General features: G+C 41.2%; 1 protein-coding gene across 4 annotated transcripts in view; it reads right to left on the bottom strand.

The window, feature by feature from the left end:
* KIF26A (kinesin family member 26A) overlaps positions 1–20,053 on the bottom strand; it is a 95,797-nt gene that overhangs the window by 57,045 nt on the left and 18,699 nt on the right. For all 4 annotated transcript variants that reach the window (XM_088166292.1, XM_088166291.1, XM_088166294.1 and 1 more), the window contains exon 3: positions 5,768–6,268. In XM_088166292.1, the coding sequence (XP_088022418.1) occupies positions 5,768–6,268 (501 nt within the window). The remainder of the gene's footprint in view (positions 1–5,767; positions 6,269–20,053) is intronic.

Here is a 20,053-nt window from a genome sequence, read left to right as displayed (position 1 = left end):
TTTCTTTATTATTGCCTGTTGACTTCGATTGTCAACAGAGGCAAGTATGGACTTGTTTCCTCATGAGAGCTGTAGTAACAACTGCTTAGCCTGGAGGGCAGAAAGATCAAAAGAACTGGTTTCAGGTGGTAATTTGAACCACAAGAGGGTCTGAGTCCTCAAATAGTTACCCTGTCCCACAGCTGTAAAACCAATACTATGGTAGAAGTGTCAAACACAGTAAAAAGAAATGCAATCCACACTCTCACCCAAAAAAATGTTAATTTCCATCTTGTAGCTAATAACCTTTCTGTTAACTCTTCATATTTTTCCAGCATCACTCTGATACCTGGAAATACATTAAAAAGCAACCTCGTTTTCACCTTCAGTACCCTGCACTGGGGACAACCTAAAATAAGAGAGAACAAAGGTCCCATCAACTATACAAAACAGAGGGCTATGCCTTCAGCTGCACGTTTAAGGCTGAATTTCCAACCCACTCTTTCCAAGCCAGTCTGCTGGGCAGGGTCTCACTGGCAGTGGCAGTGCTGTCCTCCCACATCACATCCTCCCTCTGCATTTGCCAAGGCAGCAAAGCTCAAAGCAAGGCATGACTGCCCAGCTGACATGCAGCAGTCACAGCAAAGCTCTTTTCCATGGGAACATAAATTAGGGGAGTATGAGAAGGCATTTAGTAACTTGGACCAAAAGGTTTCCTTCTGCTGTTGAGACTTGTTATGGAGGGTGACCAACACTAACTTTGAAAAATAGTCATTTTTGCCACCCCCTTTCCTTTATGTACTTCCTCTATAAGAGCAGTGACACTGGCACTACTGGAGCTAAAGGGAAAACAGAAGAGCCTCTGTGCAGTCCCTGCCTCACCATCTGTCTGACACTGACTTCTTGAGGATCAAGATGTTATATGTGGAGTCTGAGAAATGTCCCAAAGCTCAAAGACATCTATATGTCTCATGGACAAGATTTATGGTCAATGCACTGTATTTTAATTGTTTCATTACAAAATATATTTCCCACATTGTATTAATAAAAGGTCACTGAGAAAGCTATCAAGAAGGGTTTTAAAAATTAATTTAAAAATCCATTTGGCATGACATTTATCAAAGTAAAAAAGTAAATGCTGGAAAGTAAATCTTGTCATTGTTCTGTTTTCCACAGTCAGCCTTTTATTGCATCTTTTAAACAAAGTGTAAGTCACCCTGGCTATAAACAAACAAAGAGGCTTTAAGGCAAGTCAACAGAGGCTGAGCTACTCTCAGACAAATCCATCTGGTTTAGATTAGGGTAAGCAGAAGACTTACTCAAACTACAGGAAAGCTTGAATTTGTGACTAAAATAACTCATAGGTTTTTCACATAAGACAAATAAACATAAATTCTTTAACCTCAGTCTATGCACTCATTTACATGTGCTGTGCTCTGGGTGAACCCTCCCGCACTGAACCTCACAGACCCAAGCAATAAACTCATACCTAAATTTAAATTTGTGAATACTCTCAGGAACATACATTGAGCTTTTGATAATTTTACAATTTTACATACCTAGGCTTTAAAAGTTTTTCTTAAGGCATTTCAAATTCTTTAGTGCTCCAACTTTCCAATTTCTTAATGGTGCATTTTTTAATGTATTTTTAAATCCACTTACAAACTGGTAAGTATTCAAGGAGCCACGCTTTCCCTTATAACCAGTACCAATTGCATATATTCAAGTAAGAAATACAGTGTGACCAGGATTTCATTTTGGGTAAGATGAAAGAAAAAGCAATTTGCAAATAAGCTCTGTTTCACTGAGATGTCTTTATAGCACATGGCATGGCTACTTTAGCACTTTTATGCAGTACATAACACTGCATAATAATAACACAGTCAATTTAAAATATACAGTAAGACCTCCTTTTTTCTACAATACACAATAAATGCAGATACTTCTAATAGGCATACAAGGTATTTTCAGTAGTTTTCATGTTCGACCTCTCAGCCAGATTCCAACACATCTGGGAAGCCCAAACTGCCCTCAGTCCTCTCGTTTTGCATTAAACTGGGTAGCAGTGCTGAGCACTGCTAATGTTTTTTTTTTTCATTTGAGTAGTAACCTTATATTCACTTGTCAGTTCTAGAACTAAAAACATCACTATAAAACTATTTATTAATTATACTTCTCAGGTGTCCAGCACAAATCACCTGCTTTACCCAGAGTTATACCAGCTCCCTCCCCTCCACTGTGTTCACTGTCTGCTCAGACAACTTATCACTGATACTGGTGATTATTTTTTGTAATTTTTCACAACAGGCCACTTGGGTAAAGCAGCTGATTACAACTTCACCTTTTGCACCTTGGTTGCAATCCTAATCTTCCCCTCCCTGAACCTTCCTCCAGATCCTTAATTACTGTTCCTCTTCACAGCTCCCAAAGCCCATGGTCATTATTTTGGTTTGAGCAGCACCCACACTATGCTTCAAACACATGTTCCTGTTCAAAAAATTTATAATCTATATAATGGATTTTTCACACTTGAACTCCAAACACGTATTAAAAATTTACGATGTCCTGCACTTCTGACCCCCAACGTTCAGCCCAGAAGTGTTTTCACAACCGTGACATTACAGGGTAATACATGCGAGTTTGGGGAGGGAGATGAGAGGAGCAGAAATCAAATCTCTTTTTTTTTTTCTTCTCCACAGACAATTCCACTACCACCACTATTAGAACTAACCACGAATAAAAAATATGGATCCTGGAGAAACGTGCGCAGTCTCCTGAGGTTTGGCAGATGTGCACTGCGGTGTCTTTTCACACCCAGAAGGCACTGGGGACACAGCAGCCTGCATCTCAAAAAGGATTTGCTCCACATGACCTACCTGGGCTCTACCAGCACCAGCTGGAAGCCACGGGCACCACTGGTGGACAAGGCAGGCCAAGACAGACATCCAAGATGAGAAGGACAGAGAATCTCTTGGAAGTGCCTGTTGGTCTTCCACAGCAACAAAGGAAACCTCAGTAATTATGTTATAATAAACATCTGGAGTTCTGGCAATTAAAAATAGTTGAGATGAACCCCAGCTTTTACCTTTGTCTTCCCAAATTCGTAAAATTAATCATGCCCACTTCATGTGCAGCAGTGAGTTAAATCACTGGGAGGGTAGGCTTTGGGTAGGAGCCTCCCACCAGGGAGTTCAGCATGTGTTTCCAGCACCCTTTGGTAAGGAAAAAAGGGAAGTATAGATTCCCAGTGAAACAAGACTATTTACAGGGTGGTCAAAATAACTGGTGTCACAACCAAGATTGGAAACTCCCTAGAAAAAGAACCATCTTTTTCTTCTGCATTTGTGCAGCATGTTGCCCAAATGGGTGCTGAAATCTTCAAAATCCAGTCACACACAATAAATAGTACATTCAATGCTGTTCTTTCTACTGCAGTAGCTCTTGCTCCAGAATTCCTCTAGCTAGACCAGCTTTGCTCCACAGGACAGGAAGTATTACTAAAGGCAGACATCACTAAAAGTATGTATATGCACAGTTCTCTTCTGGGTTAATCTGAAACCTAAACCCTGTCTCTAACTTCAGGAAAGAAAAGACAAAATTACCTCTCTAACCAGAAAAAAAAAAAAAAGTAAATAAATCAAATAAACTTTTCTAATAGGGAAGGAAGTTCAGATGTGAGAATCAACAGAACTCGGAAAATCCCAGTCTTTGAAAAATTGTAAAATGAGGTAAGATAAGCATTGGACAAGAATGTCCTGCAGTGGATACTATCCTAGACAAGGGCTAGACTAGCTGTTTCCTGAAATCTCTCCAATCCTATTTTCTTCAACACCTGCGATTCCTCAGGGGAAGAGCGTAGGGGAAGCACTTTCTGCCTCACCCACCCAAACAACTTCATCAGACACAAGGCTCTTAACAATACAAAAGGCAATGGAAGAATTCCGACAGACACAAGAAGCACCATCTGGAAAGAGATGCACTCAGTCTTCAGTAACTACATTTGGGTTTAAATGAATAAAATAAATAGAGAGAGGAGAGATAAAACAACTGAAGACTAGCTTCTCTCCAAAAATTGCTTATAAATCTAAACGGTCCTTGCAGATGACTGGATCATATCCAAGCTGCCTCCAACACTCACAGTGTTTGTCCTTTCGTTAAAGGTCACTGTTTTCCAGGCTACTGAGTTTCTTTGCACATTTCTAAATCACACTTAAGCTCTGCTGCATTATACACATTTTTCCTTCACAGGGGTTAAATGAGGCAACAGTTTTATCTTAGAATAGCATAGTGGTTAGGGAAGACCACATCTATCAGTCAGCATGGTTAAGCAGGAAGATATCTGCAGCTGGCTGTTACTGAATTATTTAGGACAAGAATAAGGGCAGACAAAGAATGAGCAGACAAATTGAAATACTTCTGCTTTCAGAGTGCAGGCTCCTTAGACCAGCACATTTCCCATTTTTCCTTCTCTATTTCTGTGATATACAAAGAACTTAGAAGGCAATTTAAGGGTAACATCATACACCTTACATGGCCAAACTGATCCCTAATGCATGGAGCAACAATTTAGAGAAAAGCTCTCATAGCAGAAGTTCCTTATAAACTATGAAGAGCTGAATGGGCCATTTTCCCTTTTCTCAGTGAATGACCTGATGTCATTGGAGATTCACTGGATTTAAGTGGAAACCCTCAGAGGTGGAATGTATGTGAATTCACAAATTTCCTTAAGAGAGAAAAGTATGGGAGGGAGGAATCAAGTCTCCAAAAGCCTTTTCTGGAAGGAAACACATGTCAGCCTGGAAAAGTAATGTTATACAGCAGCACTCAAATATTTATCTCTGATGATCTTGGAGCTCAACCAGCTGAAGCTATCAAGCAATATTAGGTAGTGTTTACATACAACAGCACATAAGGCATTATGTTAAATTTAAAGCTGCTTGGCACCACAATACCTGATCTCACAAGATCTGCTATGTCATCTTCATGTGAAAACCATTACTTCAAATCGTACATATTTCATTATTACATACACTCCCCATTCCCTACCTGAAAACTGGTCAGGAATAAATCTTACTCAAAACCAGCCACATATTGTATTCTTCTTCTTAGCACAGTTTCATAGGTAGCCACATAATGAACCTACTTTAAAGGTAACATGCACCTCTATAAAGCTTTTCCATTTCCCACAAGAGTTTGTAAAATGCACGCAGAATACAAGGAATCAACATCAAGGCTTAAAATCCAAGTGCAGTGACATTTACAGGCATGTGGCTCTGAAGCAACCTCCTGAGCCCCTTCCTCAGCAGCAAACTGTTTTGCAACACATCTAAGCTGCAGATTAATGCTGTGCATCACAGCCCATCAGCAGCAACTGCTGAACTGCACACTGCCTCAGAAGCTCAGCACTAGACTTGAGGGTCAAGTTCATCTTTGATATAATCCCATGAAGCTCCCAGAGCTTCAGGTGTGACAAACTTGGCCTTTTGTGTTTTTCTAAAGGGGTTACCAGGTATGTGACAGACAAATAACATCACCTGCATACATGAAGCTAAAATAGGTGCAAGAACATCTGAGAAAGGATCCCACCATGTGAGATAAGAAAGCAAATGCCTCGTGAGATCTGATAGAACATCTTTCAAAGCTCCTCAACTCATGAAACATGGCTTAGAATACCATTAGCTGATCCCCACAAAGATAAATATGTATAGATCTCAAACTTTATCTGTATCTCTCTGTATGTCCACACACATGCAAACACAACTCAAGCAGCTGAATTTTAACTACTTACTAGACAAGCCTGAGGCAGGAAGCTGTTCACCCTGGAGATACTCCACATGCCCTCGAGGTACTGCTGAGCTTGGATGGTGACAGAGCTCAGGGCACCACTGAGACCGCTGGGGGCCACTGTCACTTGAACGCTGGAGTTGGGAAAGCTGCCCACGCCTTGGGACCATCCCAGTCCTTTCTTCCTCTCTGCCGCAGAGAAGAGACTGGGCGACTTTCCAGGCTGCCTGCCCACCTGCCCAGCAAGGAGTGGCAGGTCTCTCTGGGAAGACACAGTGACCATCCTGGGTACCATGCTGGTCACTGCCCCGGCGCCGGGCGGGAGGTCGGGCATCTCTGGGTAGCTGGCTTGGCTGAGGGTGTGCATCATCTGAATGGCTTCCTGCTTCAGCTGATTCAAGTGAGTGGCACAAGTTTCGCATCTGCTCTCTCCTTCATTCCTGTTTTTCTGTAAATAGTCAGGCACTTGAAGCTTGTCAAAAATTAAAGCTGATAATCGTGGGTCCTAAAGAAGTGAAGAAAAGGGGGAAGAACACCGTACTCAGTTACAGCAGTGCAGAATGATAAAAAGGGGAGGAAAAAATAAAGTTCTCTGATTTGCTCTCCACTCACGGAAGTGCTTTAAATCTGTTCTGGTAACTCTCAGCATTTTTCCTGCTGAATACCCTAACAGGCCCACAGTCGATTAATAAACCATAAGTGAATTCATTTGTATTAGACCCAGCATGAAAATTATCATCAGAATTAAACAGTGGAGCTGTGGTGCTCTTAATAACTGCTCATTCTTCTAATTAACTCTCCTTTGGAGACATCTAAAGCACCCGTGTTTCCCGTGCTCAGGAGCAATGTCAGTTGAGATGCTGAACCTACAAATATCGTAACTTGATTCAAAGGCATACCACCATTAGAAAGCCAGGAAAATTAGACTTGAAAGTATTCTAAAAAATTAATGCGTGACCTGGTAAACATCTTGCTGCCCTTATCCTCAGAAATGATTAATCAAGTGGCATAAAAGCCAGTTTACATGGTGCTGCCCACAGGACTGTTATTTCTGATCTTTGCAACCCAGATGGTGGCAATATTCCCTTCTGCTACAGTTGCTTTAATGAGAAATAGATTTGAGCCTACAGCCATGTGTGAAGGTGTGACAATGAGAACGCTAAGACGCTGATTTAAAAGCAACACCTATTTTGTTTCCACAGAGCAATTCCCCACCATCCCTCAGCTAGTTCATTTTTAGGCTGCTAAGACATTTTAAAACCCAGCACCGTGTTTCCACTTCAGAGATAGAGTTACCTATCTCCTGAAACACACAAACGCCTTCCCATCCCAGGCCTGCTACTGTAAAGATTAGTCGAGAGATTAAATCCAGCCCTGTCGTAAATCTGCTATCGAGACTAACATCAGGCTGTAAAACTGACCCAACTTCACACACTCTCACAGAGCTCTCTAAACAATTAAGGTTTTAATGAAATCACAGCACAGCCAAAGGTTTATTCATATAATTATTTTAAACGCAAATATTTAATTTTCTTATTAATAAGTAGGACACACATAGCTGGTAAATCAGCCATCCAACATATGCTGGGGATATCCCCAGATTGGCACTTGTTTTTAAAAATGTATTACTTTATGCCAAGCTCCAATTGCTCTCTAGGAAATGAATGTCCTATTAGAAAACTAATTCTGGTTTTAATTACAATGCACATCAATAAAACTCTTTAAAGAAGTCTTGGCACTGGTGCTTTGGCTTTGCTCTGAATTCAGAAAGTACTAAAATACTGCTTAACTTCTGCAGCAGCAGCACCAGATTTATCTCATGTTCAGCTGTTGGGCTACTCCTGCAATAGTTTCAATCTCTCACAAGACACAATACACTGTTGATAGAAACCACTGTAAGTTTATCTAGCATCACGTTATTCCACAGCCAAAAGCAATTAACCAAAGTTGCTCTTTCTGCAATAATCTAAATTATTGTTTATTGACTTAAAAAATATTTCTCAGGCTAAGTAAAGCTACTTCTGCCACTGGCTGAACAAGAAATCGGTTCACATTAGTGAACCAGCATAAAAAGTGAAGGGTAAGACACTGTTTCATTTTTCTCTTCTCTTTATTGAGGTTTAGATCCTGTTAGAAATGCCTTTGAAGTTGCACCATTTGCTTACCCTCATGAGGAAGAAAATTCTTTCCCACCAAACCTCCCAGAAGATGGTAATACTAAATTAAGCGATACTAGTCAGAAAACAAAAAGTAATTAATATTCTAGAAACTTTTTTCTATCCCTTCAGCAGAAAGTGCTATTTGTTAGACTTTAAAGAAACAGAGACTCAGTGCTGCAAGCACTATTTAGCCTCGGGCAAAACAAAGGCCATGCAGTCTATCTCCCAAGAAAAACAAACAGCACCGTGCTCAGTGCTCCTCAGAAACTTCTCCAAGGGAGAGCCCTCTGAGCAAATACTTGCTGAGCTGACACACAGCATCTATTCAAGCAGCCCCAAAACACAGCTCCTTCCAGCACCGGGTGCCCTGTCTGCGGCCAGGCACATCCCTGGGCTCGCTCCTTTGATCCAAGTTGGGCACACAAGGAAGCACCTGCACGTCCCAACTGCATGAGCCTCATCTGGCAATGTTTAAATTGCTATCAAATGTCAAAAGTTTCAAATAAGCAATTAAAGCGAATTACTAGGTGAAACAGGCTTCTCATTTAAAAGAAATTACTTCTTTTGATGTAAAGAAAATTAATGACCCCAATTCTAGCTCCATAAACACAGTTTACAGCATAAGGCAGATCAGAGTCAGGTCTGTCTCGCAGTTACAAAGAAATCAAGTGGATGTCATATGAAAGGGGGGAACAAAAATAAATTTTAAAAATACATATATTTAGAAAATTACACAGAGCAAAGCTTATAGGCACACAGCATGCCAAATTTAAACCTCATAATTTATTTATAGTAAAAAAAAAGGACATCTCATTTCCAATGCTTGTATTTTGCCAAGCTTTACAAGGAGCCTCTTAGCCCACACATCCAGCCTCTGTGACCCCCAGTTCACATTGTGGTCAGCCTTCTCCAGCACCTCAGGGAGGGCCCTGCTGGATAGTTAGATTACTTTTATTTTTCCACTCTGAGGGACAAAAACACCTGGCTAATGGTTGAAGGCCAGAGGAAACACAAGTTACTGTTAAAAACATTAGCCATAACTTAAAAGTTTAGCCAGCCCCATTAAAGAGGTTTTCCTGTGACAATGCCTGCTCCTGGGGAGCCCCTGCTTCTGCAGCTCAGCAAGGCTGGGGTGGCAGTTACACTCTGGTGTTTAACAGAGGGAAGAAATAAAACTTGAGTGACCAAATGTGTGACACACACGTGGGAGGGGTGAAGCAGCCAAAGCCATCCTTGCTGCAGCTCCACCAGCAGACAGGCAAGCCGAACAAAAGGGGTGTGCAAATCACTGAGGGGAATGGCACAAAAATTAAACATACAACACACAAGCCTCTGTTCCAAACAGTACTCCAAAACCTCTCTAGTCTGCTGTGCTACAAAGAACATGATTCTTTTGTTCCTTCACAGTGTAAATAAACTATGCTGTCTTTGTCACACCTACTTTCCAAATGCTCTTCTTTCCTCCTGAACAAGCAGGATAAGCAGAATACTGTGATGCTGTAACATTCATAGCTTCCCCACCCACTGCAAAAAACGATAACTCTAATTTCAGACTCAGCTTGTTAACTTTTTGCGTACAAGTTTTAGATATTCAAACATCACAGACTGTTAGAATTGTAAAATAAATGGTCCCCCTAGGAACTGAGGAGCCCAGCAGCTCCCAGCAAGGTCAGGGCAAGAGATAATTACATGTTCTTATATGAGGACAAATTTTCTGAATGCTTGAATTTACCACTGCTTTTCAGCAAGCAGTTCTCACAGACACAAGCAGGCTTGACAACAGCTGCTGGGAGATTAAACACACACATGCAAACTGCCCACATGAGAGGAGCTCACAGAAATGGTCTGCGAGTTCAGCTGGGCAGGATGGTAAACTTGGAAAACCAGGATTGTGCTCCCACTAGAACACACGGCAAAACACCCATTTCCTTCAGCATTTAGCCTGAAGCCTGCCTTCAGGCATCACCTCAAAGCGGGAGTAGGGAAAAGGAGCACAGATTTGAAAGCAGATCCAGCAACTTGCAGCAGCGAGAAGGGAGCAGCCTCTGTAATTCAGGCTTCCCTCTCTGGTGTAACAGCTCAGCTCTGCTGCCTCCCCATGAAACCAAGTGAGGACCAGCAGGGTCTCAGTTATTGGGGTAACACCACATGCTGCACGTGGGGCACACAAAAAAACCCCACAGTTCACAACTGCAAAATACTACATCCCCAGACCATTGCCCTTGAAACTACAGACATAACTCAAAGCAACTGGGATGTGGCCGAAGGCCAATATCTCCAAAAATCGCTGCTACAGCTTAGACTCCAAAGTCATAGCCAGGTTTCCAAAGCACAAAATTACCTTCCTGGACCTGAACTATTCTGAGAACTTGAAGCAGTTTGTCAGTGATAACTGCACTTAAATTAAATTATTTTGAAATTGTAGCTCAATCTGTAATTTCCCAAGTACTTAGAGTTTGCAGTTAGATTTTCTGTTCAACTAACAAGAAAGAATAGAGAGCTTTTTTTCCATTGCAAACGAGAAACAAAGATACAAGCTTTGAATCTTACCTGCAGCTACTGACTTCTAACTCCCAAACTAAGCAAGAGAAGAGGAGGCAGAAAAGCATCTGGATTCTCACTTAAGAAGTCCCTGAAGTAATACCCACCCATCTGTAACCTAATCCTTTCAGCGAGGAACTATGCACAGAGTGTGAACAAACGATGACGAACAAATGATGAAAAGTCAAATTGCCAACAACCGTCCCCAGTAATTACCTGCAATTTTGCCTGGCACTGCTTTCTGCAGTGAGAGTGTATCTGGAGTGGTATTCTGAATTGAATTAAAGTCTTGATATAAATATAATTTAAGAGAAAGAAGAATCATTGAATGTCACACTGAAATACATAATTAAATACACACTGAGGTGAGCAACATTTTAAAAGGATGCTTTTAGAGAAAGGAATGTACCATCCCAGTGCAAAAGAATCAATGTTAATGATTTTTTGTCTTAATTGTCCTTCCAGATCTCTGCCACACTGCTTACAAATTAGTTTTTATTTTACATGACGCTGTGAAATATCCCCTAATATCTTCTATATTGACAAATACCTTGAAAGCTGATGCCTGCTTTCAACTATACAGCAGTCATTGTGAAAACAAACAAAAAATTAAAAAAAAAAAAAAGTGCAAGCACTATATTCAGCAAACCCAGAGAGTGTTCAATATAACCAAGGGAAAAAAAAAAACAGAGCTAAAGATTTTTTTTAAGAAAAGTTTCCAATTATCTGACTAATCTCAAGGGAGTGAAAATATGAGCTTTAAGTCTTCAAGTAACCCATGTTGTGAATTCATTCAGTCACTGACCTCATCTTATCAGAATATAAACAATCAAGGAAAAACAAACACATGAAGCTTTCACAAAAGCAGAATTCACCTGAAGTCCCATCTCCTTCGGGTTAAGGGTATCTGGAACTTGCAATGTTACTTCACTGTCCTTGAAAACATTCCTCTGAACAAGCAGGATAGCATTCCACATTTCCAAAGTGAGCAAATTGTCCGGGCATTAGGAAAAAAGTAGATACGTTTTTAAGGCTGAATTCCTTTCAGTCTCTTTACAGTAACGTCTCGCTACCTTTAGGTGGAAGGTTAATTTAAGCCAATGGACTGTGGCCCTCCTCCCATTCTATCTCCTAGCAGGATTTCTTCAAATCTCCAATCCCATTATTCTGTTTCCAGCCACAACCTGACGTAGTGCACACAGACACATCCCCTTAACTCTACCCAGCTGAGACTCAACCCAATTTCTCTTCATCTCTGGCATCCCAAAGAGTTTGAAAAAAAAAAAAAAAGATCCAAGCACATTTTCTTACTTATAAAAAAAATTACATTGTATCTCTTTTAAACAGCACCCATCTTTCTAACAAAAGCCAAGCAATAAGATAAATCTGCTCAAAACCACATGAGCCCGCACTAAAAACGACTGTGCCGTGTTTAGTTATTCGGCAGCTCCACTGAACTCTATTTATTTCCATTTCCTGCCCACTTTAATGTACTTCAGTGGCCTGCAGTAAAGTTAAAGCAATAGGTGTCTGTCATAAAGATGAATAGTGCTATTGGAATGCATAATACAGTGGAAAGAGGAAATGAGAGCAATCTGGTTTATTTACATCTCAGGCTCCCATCAGCACCTCAGCCCACCTCCCAATGGCTTCAGCTGCCTTTCCTGTTATCTTGCTGTATAGTCCCCTGCAATGAGTTGGCTTTTAACCTCTCAGAACCAGAGGGGATGAGCTGATCTCCCAGATTTGCTTTCATGAGCTGGCAGAGTACTGGAGCAAACAGCCATGCAGTGTGTTCAGCGCAAAGAAAACAAAATAAAGGTAGTGGTTGCCATTTAAATTAATTAAAAGACACAAACAAAACAAAAGACCCCAAAGAGATCTGCTATCACCGGTAAATTTAGATCAACACACAGGAACCTGACTACTTCTGAAAAACAGTAATTACTGTTTCACAAAATATTACTTTTAATCTTCTTTCTTTACAATCTAATTAAACAGATATTTTACTTGCCTTTGGAAAATGTTTTTCTTAATTTCATCCAATTTTAACATTTGGTGTGTTCTATAAACTACACATCCAAACTAGTATGCAATTTTATGCTTATTTTTAATAGCATATGACTTCATTTAAAATTTATGACTTTTAATTTGCATGTTTATTGTTGGTTTTAAGTAATCTTTTAATTTTCCCTCTTGGGTCTGAGGCTTACTATAACTTCACCATGTGAATTCAGTACTGATTTTGTTCATGTGAAAACACCATCTTCCAACACACGTTGTGTCTTTTAATTTCCTTCTTATTTCCTTTATAAACCTTCAGAAAAGTATTATCTTGAAATAGCAGCAAGTATGTGTAGAAATAGTTGCATATCTATCACTACACAATACTTGGTGTCTGAAAAGCCTTTGTTTGATTCTACTTTCAGAAAGAGCCATTTGGATGAGGCTGATTTTCAGAAATTCAGACAAAAAACCTCTTACAGAAATTAAACACTTTTGTTTAAAAGATAAAGAGCTTTCCATCCCTAATTATTTTTTCTTTGAAACCAGGGAATAAATTTTGGTTAGCCCATGAGCGCAGTAAATCAGATTATAAAAACTCTGCCTATTAGAGTCGTAACTGCATAAAAAGTCACAACTTCTCTTTCCTCTTCAGAGCAAACGAAGTGTTCATGGGTGAGAACAGCGACTTGGGAAAAGATGATGTCTGATGTCACATTGAATGCCACCAACTCCACAAACAGTTTGAGTTCAGTGAGGCTGCCCAGGTAATAGAATAGCTCTGAATGTCACATAGGGATGAAAATCAGAGCACAGCACCACTACACAGAAACATGCTGCCTTGTCAAAATGCCTCAGAAACACCAGCTCTTAATATCATTTCATGGGAAACAAAAGGCTGCTCCTGCAATTAGAATTCAGTCGACAGCCTGTGTTTCCAGAATTACAAATTGCACTGTGAGCCTGGTGAAATGGACTCCCTCACTGATGAACTCTGACCAGCAACCCAGCCCAGCCAGCCCAATGGCCTGGGAGAATAGTCATGCCCCAGATGAGATCTTCAGCACATTTAAGTGATCATAACTTCCTTTGTCCCAGCAGAACCGTGCCCATTTGTATCAGACAGACCTTTGATGAGAGAGTTCCAGAACAGCTGGACACCAGCCACAGTGAAAGCAACCTCATCTTAGAAAGATTGCTTGGGAAAAAAAAAAGTGCTTGGAACACTCCTCTGTATACGAACCCTACCACTTTTTCAGTCCAACCATCTGAATCCAATTAACAGAACGCTCAGCGGCAGAAGTTAGGGAGTGGACACATTTTCCAAATGAACATCATTAGCATAATGCAGATTTAAAATCAACTATGGAAACCAGCACTTGGCATTAGATCACACTCTCTCAGTGTCTCATTCACTTGCTCATTTTATCAATTATTTGTTAGATGAATACTTGAAGACCGTACAGAAACTATTTAGCCTTCACAACCAAAAGGCTGCCCATTGTGCACTCCCTTGCATGCTACAAATTACTGCATACAGTGCACAGTTAGAACACCAAGTAGTTTTTATTATTACAAAAGTGGATTACACTTATTCTTCATCCTAATTAATTTCCACTGCCTCCGTTTGACTGCTTCACAAAAAAAAAAAAAAAAATCTCCTTGGCTGAAAAAATTTTGGTTTACATCGAATTTAGGGAGTACTGTAGTAGAGTCGAGTTTTAACTTTTTCTCCTTGCCTGGACTTAATCAAGGAAAAAAAAAAGGAAAAAAACCTAACAGGGATGAATAGTCGAATAGTCAAGGAAGGATGAAGAGCATCTGCAACTCCTTAACCACAAGCTGGCCACACTCTGCCTGAAGAGGCTGCTTCAGTTCCTTTGCTTACTAGGTGGCATCTATGAGACATCACCTTCCTCTCCAAGCCGTTCACCCAGCAGCTCTTCAAAGTGAATTCTTGGATGACTTTTGTTCAATACCACTCTTCAGGAGCACAGCTTCAGCAAGTAAATTCACATGTCTGCTGTCAGCTACCTGTTGGTCCTGTGTCTTCAGTATCTCTGGAATAGGATGGAAGTAAGGTCCATTGCTGTCCCTCAGTTTCAGGTAGGATGCTAGGGCATAGAAATAATTGATTTCATTCTGCTCACCCCAGCTTACGTTAGAAAGAAAATACAAATATGCAGATCCCAAGGGATATCTGCAGGTGGAGGACATTGCCCAAAGAATCAAGTGATCCTCCTACAGAATCCCATTAGGGTGAAGTATGATCCCAGCCAGATAAAACACAGCTGGAGACAGACCATTTGAGGAGTGTCTACAGGACAAATAGCAGCTTAAAAAACAAGAATGTTGTAGAAGTTAAAGGAGTTTAGTTTATTTAGTGTAGAAGAGTGAAAAGTAATCGGAGTCCTCCAGTACAAAACGTGGTTATGAAGAGACTGGTGCCAAATTGCTTTCTAGATCCACTTGGGTAAGGAAAATAGGAAATCATTCTACTTTTAGGCAAAGGTAACTCAAGAAAAAACTATCAAAGGTGAGTGAGCATTGGCACTTTCTACAGAGTGGTGTTGAGAAATCTTGTTCTTTTGAGAATTTCTGAAGAGCAGGTGAAAGACATCTGTGGGAGGTGATCAAGAGATAGATGACCCCATTCCACTGGAGGAAGCTGGACTACTTTTTAAAGACCTGCAGATCACTCCCCAGCCCTATGATACTAGTTTTGGAAAGATGGGTAACATATCTGTGCACAGACTTGCTGCTGGGGTCCAAGTGCCACAGACTTCAAAATACTCCTCTACTTAGACGACTATTAGTAACCTACACTATCTTGCACACAGCAAGTTTTCCAAATTTCATGATTCCTGTATTAATTTCATACCTCTCGTCCTAGTTGTGACCCTCTATACACTCTGAAAAATTCTGTCAAATACAGCCCCTCATCAGCACACCCAAAACTTTCTTTTGTCATTAATGATGCTACATTTTATCTCCCACTTTGAATCTTCCTTTATAGATACAAAGTATAGAATTGCTACACTTCGTTTCCTACAACTTCAGGGACCAGTTTTAGGAATCCAAATGAGATGCCTAAATTAGAAGGTGCAGGTCCAGCTACTCCATCTGTCCATTTCAATGGACATCAGATACAAGTGGTGTCCCTCAGGGTCCATATGGGACCAGTGTTATTTAACATCTTTATTAAGGTCAACTGAGTGCAGCCTCAGCAGATTTGCAGATGACACCAAGCTGAGTGGTGCAGTTGACACACCTGAAGGACAGGATGCCATCCAGAGAGAGCTGGACAAGCTCAATTTGATGTGAATCTCATGAGGTTTAACAAGACCAAGTGCTGGTGCTGCACCTGGGTCAGGACAAGCCCCAGTACCAATCCAGGCTGGGGGTGAACAGACTGAGAGCAGCTCCCAGAAGAGGGGCTTGGGTAAGAACTGCCTTTATCAGCCCAACAAATCACACTCACATGACTGGAATGACAACAGTCGGGTGATCAATATCCACCTGTAACCCTCTTGTTAGGAAGCCCAGCAGTGGTCCTGTGAAAACTTCAAGCTGTGCAACCTCTCACCATCAAAGGACTTGTGTAATCACAGAGGAGCAGCTCCCTTTGCCTAAGGTCTGTCTTCTACAAAAGTAAATCCATGGGGCTATGCCCACAGACAGACAAAAACCCACTCTGCCCATACTCGAAGCATCTCAAAAGCCATGTTAATAGGGTTTATAAACTCTACTAAGGCATGGGATATAAACATATTAAACCCATGGGCAAAGTGAGCTTATGTCTGCCCATAACACTCGCACACGTAGACGTGCCCACAAATGATTGGCAGAAATACTCTGCAAACTCTTTCAGGCTCCTCACACACACACAAAACAAACCTTGTCTCCCAAGACACAGAAGCAATCAAATACCTGGCAACAACTTTCAAAACCCTTCGAGCCAGATCCTATTAAAACCAGCAACTAAGAGATGAAAGGCACTAGCTCGTCCTACCAGTCACACTTAACAAGGCTCTTAAACATTTACTGTATCTAACGTTACCTCTATAGAAATTCCACAACTGTAGACAATGCCTAACATCATAGGATACATTTATGTTTCCGTTCAATTGAAGGTACTACATAAAAGGATGTTTTTATTTTAATTTGTGTTCTGGGACCTTGGAAAAGAAGCTGCCTCATCACCTGCTGGAAAAGGCCAAGTACAGAGGAAGAAAGGGTTCTTTTAAGAATAGAAATTATAGCCCCAGAGTGAGACCTGGGCCCTAAAGAAATCCATGGCGACATTCATACTGAATGCAAAATCACTAAATCCCCCCTCTAAATTGAAACATCCCTGTTCCTAATTTCAAATTAGCAGTAAATTCTTTCACCAACCTGCCTTCTCAATTCATAAAAAGCCCATGAAATGCACTTTTGTAGTTTTTGGGTGATGACTTAAGGTACATCTAGGTGTGAAAATTTCCCCATTCTTTTTCAAACAAGGTTTTCTGGCGTTATGTGTCAAATTTGCAGTGAATCTAAAAAAACCCTGCCACTCAAGCAGCTTTAGTATTATCATTACAGATGTAAATACACATTTAAAACCAGTTGTGTAATCATGTCTTGTTGATTTCCTTATAAAATCTGACAGGTTGTCAAATAGTCCCCATTGTGGACAGCACTGAACCAGTTCTAGAGATCAGAGTAAAAGGGCAGTGAAGATAAGTACCTTGTCCCACCTCCTGCACATCACAGCTCTGTTAATTTCAACTATGAGAAGTAGTGACCCTGATAGGCTTCTTTAATGGAAATAGATGCTTTAATATTTTAAGAAACACTCACTTTTATTTAAGCCCATGTGTCTTCCAAACCCACAGTGCTGCTGAAAAAAATAATGTTTTTAAAGTACATGGTATATGAATAGAAATCACAATCAAGCAGGTAGGGACAGCAAGTGAGGATATAAATCCAGAACTGACACACACTACTCTTTGCTCCTGTGACAGTTTTTATCAGCAGGGCCAGAAACTCTGCTCCCAATGGTCAACTTGAAAAATCCAAGTGGCTGATTCCAGGACTCTCAGCACCATTCCAGGCAATGACTGTGCACTGTTAATATTTGATGTATGCTTGCAGCTCCGGTCTCAGAGAAAGCCATTATGCAGGGTAGGCTCAAAGATGTGTGTTTTACTCCACATGCCTGATGCTGTGATTCACAGGGAAAACCTGCACAGAAGGCACAAGCTGGGATGTTACTGCTCAAAGCTCCATCAGCAAACAGTCACTGAAATAAATTAACATCAGCGTCTCATAGAAGTCCCTGCATGAGAGTGTTAGGCAAGATTTATTCAAGACTACAGTCTCTGGAGCAATTGATCAGAATCAAAGGTAAGCAAAAAACTAAATAAATGAAAATGAGACCAGCTAGAATAACAAAGCAGCATGGCCAAGGCAGCAGCCACATGACAGCCAGAGGCATCTCCAGAGTGGTGAAAACAACTGTCCACAGAGCTTGCCAATGAGCCAGATGCTGCTGCTGGAAAAAGGGTAGTGTTGATATAAACTCAGAGATACGAGATGCTTAACACCATGAGCAATCAATCTTCATGATTCCCACATGGCTGCCAAGCTTTGCTATTATGCCACAAAGAGATGAAAACAAGCTTCATAAAACACATGTAGATTCTACATGAGAAACTCCCTCCACCCTCCCCTTACTACTCAGAAACAAACCCACAATTTGGGTGTAGCTGTAAATGACCTGATGCTTTTCCTGAGTTAACAACAGAATCAGGAAAGAATATCGTTGGCTAAACAGTGCACTGTACACACCCTGCCAGAAAAGCAACGAACTTATCATACTGTATAGGAAATTCCTATCTTCCACATCAATTAGTGACCCAAGAGTGATTGATTTTATAATCCCAAACTTGACTTACAAAGTGACTTCCTCTGGGGCCAATTTTCCATTACCCAGCATGTGGAAAATTGCATACGGTCAGTGCACTATGAAAACCAAGGAAAAATAAGTGCTATTTAAACACCAATTCTACCATGCCTCCACATTCTTGCTTTCCTGAGGGAGATGCACTTTTGACAGTTACTTCCTTTCCCTGCCCCAACATCCTATCTGCACCACACACCAGCTGGGCACTCAATCAAAACAGAAACAACAACAGGAACTAGCAGCTATTCATTACAATAGGATCAAAACATTTCTAGGCACTAGTGCTTCGCCAAGTTGTCATCCTTGAAGACCTGCCACAACCCTCCTCTTCCCTCCCATCACAGACACCATCACAAAGTGGCCCCAGTTCACCCTGAAGCACCACATTTTGAAGATCACAGCTTTGGAATCAGAAGCCACATCTCAGAACTGCAGGAGGCAATGGAACTGGGCAGCAGAAAGGTGAGAAAATTACCTGGCCAACACCACAGGCCGATTTTTGTCCATTATTCCAGTCAAGTTAACATTAGCTCCAGTCTATAAAACCAGGATTGCACTGCACACTAACTACCAGGGTAATCACAGAAACAGCACCACAATATGATTACAGGGTGCTAATTACATCTTATAAAGAGTTAAAGACAATCAAGTACATGTAATAAAGATTTATATGCAGTTTTTCACTGACCTGAAACAAATTCATACATTAGTAGGTTAACATTACTGCAGGAACAAAGCAAACAGTTACATGTACATGATAAAATACGTGAAAACCAAGAGCCAGATGTTGGGCCCTTTCATCCAGGAAGCAATTATTTAATTCCTGGGAAAAGATGATCTCTCTCGTTGTTTCATCAATATATAATATATCTCAGAACCAATCCTGGCATTCTGGCCTGGTCTGGGTACAAACCTGCAGTACTGCACAGGGTCATGAATCAAGGGTCTCCTTTTCCTGTGCTGCCATTGCTTCTGGGCAGTGAACACAGAGCAACTGGAGGTATCCTCAGTCCACATCTGTATCTCCCCATTCATGCACAACAGCACAGACCCCAAGGAGGCTGTCAAGAAAGACTGTGCTTCCCCTCACACCCCTGCAGGAAGGCCAGTTCTCCATGGGTAAGCCCAACAGGGAATGCCAAGCAGCTGCCCACCCTCTCCACCACAGCTGCTGACCTCCAGCTCTGAGACACAAAGAGTCTCTCATCACCAGCTAAGGGCTCCCTGCTCCAAGCACCATCAAGAACAGCTAACTTTTGGTGAGTCATTTTGGCCACACCATCCTCATCTATTTCCCATCCTCCCAGGTAACAACACTCATCACCTCTCAAGAGGTGGACAGTCAACAGCCACCCAAAGATCACTGAATACCGGATCACACAGGACCCTACACCACCAGCAACTCAGCAATTTTCCTAACTACACTGCAAACAAAACTGAAAAAGCATATCCCTCTGCAAGGCTACTCCAAGGCTGCCACTGGATAAACCAGCCTGAGCACACCACATGTAAGGTACACTCCTGAACAAGGCACAACAGATAGGAGCACTTAATAAACACAGCCATTAACTAGGAAACATCCCTGCAGCAATTAAAAGTTTGCAAAGTAGTACAGCATACACCTGGTTATTGCTCTGAC

The sequence above is a fragment of the Sturnus vulgaris genome, chromosome 6 (genome assembly GCF_052056855.1).
Source record: "Sturnus vulgaris isolate bStuVul1 chromosome 6, bStuVul1.hap1, whole genome shotgun sequence".
In the NCBI taxonomy this organism is placed as follows: Eukaryota; Metazoa; Chordata; class Aves; order Passeriformes; family Sturnidae; genus Sturnus; species Sturnus vulgaris.
Note: the sequence above shows the minus strand (reverse complement) of the source record. Positions and strands in the feature narration are given on the sequence as shown.